A 4227-nucleotide genomic window follows, 5' to 3' on the forward strand; every position below is an offset into this window, starting at 1 on the left:
CCCCCAAAAGCATTTAAAGTGGCTCTTACATGAAAAATAGAACGCCCCAACCCTCCGGAATACAAATTGCCGTAAAAGGCTATTAAAATAAAACGTTTATTAAAAAAAACAGCTTTATCTCTTCTAGAAGGTACGGGTACCGCCATTGTTGCCTCCCGGAAGAGTTGGCCGCCATAGATCCCCCATAATTGCTGAGCACGCAGTAGCCGGACCCGAGCACCGACCGGGGGGGTGGTGATTAAACCTGTCTGGCCGGATGTTTGGGAATGCTGGAAAGGGTAAGGTGTGTCATAATGGCTAACAGCATCTTTCTGATTGCAGAAATGGACGAAGATGGGGATGTGGTGTCGGGGTTAGAAGGCAAACCGCTGGGGGGATGGGGGCTGCTGCAGATCGCAGGATGCACGGGATTGGCTGCTTACTCTGTGTGGGCCTTGGTGCTGATGCCCGGCTTCAGGAAAGTGCCATTAAAATTACAGGTAACTCCTCTCAAGTCGTATTCATCATGGTCTGTGACCTGCTTTTAGCTTGGAAATGCTTTAAAATATCCTTTTCTTCCTGTAAAATGTCCCTCCCTGTGCTCACACTGCAGAGCTGAGTAATGGCCACACCCCTCAATGCAAGAGAGGGGGCGTGTCTGACCACGTCTGTTGTACTGAGTGCTGATTACTAAGAGCGCCGGGGAATTCAGACAACTGCTGTAACACTATGAATATCACCAACATAAAAGGGGATGTAGATGTTTATACGACAGAAATGAGACTGTATACTGGTCAGGAAAAAAGGTTTAACCAATAACGTGGCTGCTACAGTGCAATAAAGACAAGTCCCTGTATCTCAGCCCCCATTTTATTTTTTATTGTTGCTTTGTCTCCGTAGGTTCCGTACATTCCAGCCAGTGCTAGGCAAGTGGAGAATGTACTGACGCTGCTGGAAGGACGGTCCGGGAAGATGGTGGACCTGGGCTCTGGTGACGGCAGAATAGTGAGATAATGTTACAGCTAAGGCTCACTGCCGCTCTCTCTCCTTGTGCAGGGTGACTGGTCTTGTCTCCGCCCCCTCATGTAATAAAGACCAGTCACTGCTGCTCTCTCTCCTTGTGCAGGGTGACTGGTCCGGTCTCCGCCCTCCTGTAATTAAGACCGGTCACTGCTGCTCTCTCACCTTGTACAGGGTGACTGGTCTTGTCTCCGCCCCCTCCTGTAATAAAGACCAGTCACTGCTGCTCTCTCCTTGTGCAGGGTGACTGGTCTTATCTCCTCCCCCTCCTGTAATAAAGACCGGTCACTGCTGCTCTCTATCCTTGTGCAGGATGACTGGTCTTGCCTCCGCCCCCTCCTGTAATAAAGACCGGTCACTGCTGCTCTCTCTCCTTGTGCAGGGTGACTGGTCTGGTCTCCACCCCCTCCCGTAATTAAGACCGGTCACTGCCGCTCTCTCTCCTTGTGCTGGGTGACTGGTCTTGTGCCCCCCTTCCCCATGTCTCCGCCCCCTCCTGTAATAAAGACCGGTCACTGCTGCTCTCTCTCCTTGTGCAGGGTGACTGGTCCGGTCTCCGCCCTCCTGTAATTAAGACCGGTCACTGCTGCTCTCTCACCTTGTACAGGGTGACTGGTCTTGTCTCCGCCCCCTCCTGTAATAAAGACCGGTCACTGCTGCTCTCTCTCCTTGTGCAGGGTGACTGGTCTGGTCTCCACCCCCTCCCGTAATTAAGACCGGTCACTGCCGCTCTCTCTCCTTGTGCTGGGTGACTGGTCTTGTGCCCCCCTTCCCCTTCTATAGTATTCTCCGGACAGCCTATAGTAGATGGGGCCTGCTGGGCCCCTCCCACAACTCTGAACAAGCTACCTACAGCCCAGTGATGATTGGGGGGCTCATGCAGTAATCCGTGTTTGTATTATGGTTTTCCAGGTTCTGGAGGCGGCCAGACGGGGCTTCAGCCCAGCGGTAGGGTACGAGCTCAACCCCTGGCTAGTGCGCCTGTCATATTTCTACGCCTGGAAGTCGGGTTATCAGCGCCGGGTGTCTTACCTGCGAGAGGACTTGTGGAAGGTAAACGGCTTGTGACTCAAAGCTCCATTGTTCTTCTCATGGCTTCCAAAAATGGACCCTCTTAGCTGGACCCTGTTTGCTGTTCCATGTTGCCCTTTCTTTCTTCACTTATGATAGTTTGATGATGAATGGTATTTCTAGTTGTGGATAGAGTAGGAAAGGGTTAGACCCTCTGTCAGTTATTCATTGCTGTCTGTGTCTCACTGGGCAGGTTTACGTTTTTATTAGTCCTGTGCTAGTGCTTGCAGCATTTTTTCTGACCAGACCGGAATGCAGGCATTGATGTGCCATGCGTTCCCATGCGGCCGATAACATTGTGGCCGGAGGGCGTGGCTATGGTGCCATTGAATGCACCACCACGTCCCCTCCCGCCCCAAAACAAAGTGAGCCTGCCGGAATGCGATCCAGTGAGTTCCGGCCAGAATCGGGCCTGAAAGCACTGAGGGTGGTGTGAACTAGCACTGAGGGCCAATTCATACTGGTTGCTGTGCAAAACACACAGCGGCTGGTGTGTGGTGCCTGACGCGGTGCGGATTACACTGTGTACTTTTTTTTTAGAACTTTATTGAAATGTCACAAGTGACGTTGCATTCAGTTCTACGGGCACAACGAGGAGCAAGGAGGTTGTACCACGTCGGATCTCTCTGCTCTGAAAAAAAAAGTACTGCATGCCACACACCAGCGTGTTCCTACCACAACGCATGGTGTGAACTAGGGATGCACCGATACCGGTATTTTGGTACCGAGTATGAGTACTGATAATATTTTTTTGGTACTCGCCGATACCAATTACCGAGTAACGGAAGTCCCATTCAGGAAGCCAAGTGGCGTGTAATGACTCGCCAACCTCACGAGGCCAGCTTCCAGTCAATCGCGAAACCGGGCAGCGTTTAACGACGCGCTGCCCGGCTTCCTGATACCGGAAGTACTCGTGCTAGGCATCGGAGCATTTGGGCGAGTACTTGCCCAAATACTCGGAATCGGCACCGATATCGATACTAGTATCGGTGCATCCCTAGTGTGAATGGTGCCCATCCATGACAGGGCAAAGTGCCTCGACTTGCGTTGGGACTGCGCAGCCCCAAGATATATGGTGTGAATGGACCCTAAAAAGATTGGGCAAAGTGACAGGTTCTCTTGTTAGGGCGCCTTTGCCACCTCCACCGCTTTGTTTGTCTGTCAAAAGCCTGAGGAATACCCGGTGCTTTTAGGTATGGGGTGGTGTCATGTGACCTTCTACACTTCCTCCCAGGATGCAGTACTCAAGCATCCAATTGCCAGGCCCCAACACAGTCACGCGGCGAAGGGAAGGAGGTCAATAACCCTGTGTAAGCTCCGACACAAGCCAGACCTCCGACAGACCAGCAGGGTGGTGGGGAAGGGCAGTGAAGGTGAGGATCAGTAGGAGGGGGGGGGAGGGTTCCCTACCTAAATGGGCAAAGTGACACATTCTCTTAAAGCTCCTCTGATTCCACACCCTGCAATACAGAATGTGCTATTCAGACAGATAGTCCCCCCAATTGTTTGTTTCACTCACTGATGAATAGTCTGTCTAGCACAGGCGGGAGGCGGACATGTCTGGGGGTTAGAAGCAGAGACTTTCCTGTCTACCAGCACAGGATTAAAAGCTGGTTATAGAAAACAGGGAATGTGACACAGAACAGCAAAGAGGTAAAGGCGTGTCACTGATCATTTATACATATATCAATTATAAACTGTATGTATGTTATTCACACAGGTGAAACTACACGACTGCAGAAACATCTCCATATTTCTGGCCCCCAGTGTGGTGAGTAGCTGCTGCTTTTGCTGTGCCATGGCTCGGCATTTAAAGGCGAACTTCAGCCTTACCTTATGCCTTGCACAGAGCTTCTCACAGTGTGCATTAGACGCTGCAGCAAGTCACATAGACACCCATCAGAAATTGTGACATTTGCATAACTCTTCCCAAGAGCCAGCCCACTGTTTGCGGACTCTGAGTGCTCTTTAAAGAAGTACTGAGGCAGGTTGCTGTGATGGTTTCAGGAAGCTATGTACAGCACCCTGCCGGCCCCTCCCCCCAGCCATTACATAGAGAAAGCACCCCTGCCGACCTCTCCCACCACCCATTACATAGAGAAAGCACCCCTGCCGACCCCTCCCACCAGCCATTACATAGAGAAAGCACCCCTGCCG

General features: G+C 51.6%; 1 protein-coding gene across 1 annotated transcript; it reads left to right on the plus strand.

Moving 5' to 3' along the window:
• Positions 1–291: 291 nt before the first annotated feature.
• FAM173A (family with sequence similarity 173 member A) lies at positions 292–4073 on the plus strand (the record flags this gene model as incomplete). The annotated part of the gene is made up of 5 exons (XM_018571789.1): positions 292–479; positions 880–984; positions 1912–2052; positions 3791–3848; positions 4033–4073. Coding segments are annotated over exons 1-5 (531 nt in total), but the record flags the coding sequence as incomplete, so codon positions are not given.
• Positions 4074–4227: the final 154 nt, after the last annotated feature.

The sequence above is a fragment of the Nanorana parkeri genome, unplaced genomic scaffold (genome assembly GCF_000935625.1).
Source record: "Nanorana parkeri isolate BGI_ZX_2015 unplaced genomic scaffold, ASM93562v1 scaffold1837, whole genome shotgun sequence".
NCBI lineage: Eukaryota > Metazoa > Chordata > Amphibia > Anura > Dicroglossidae > Nanorana > Nanorana parkeri.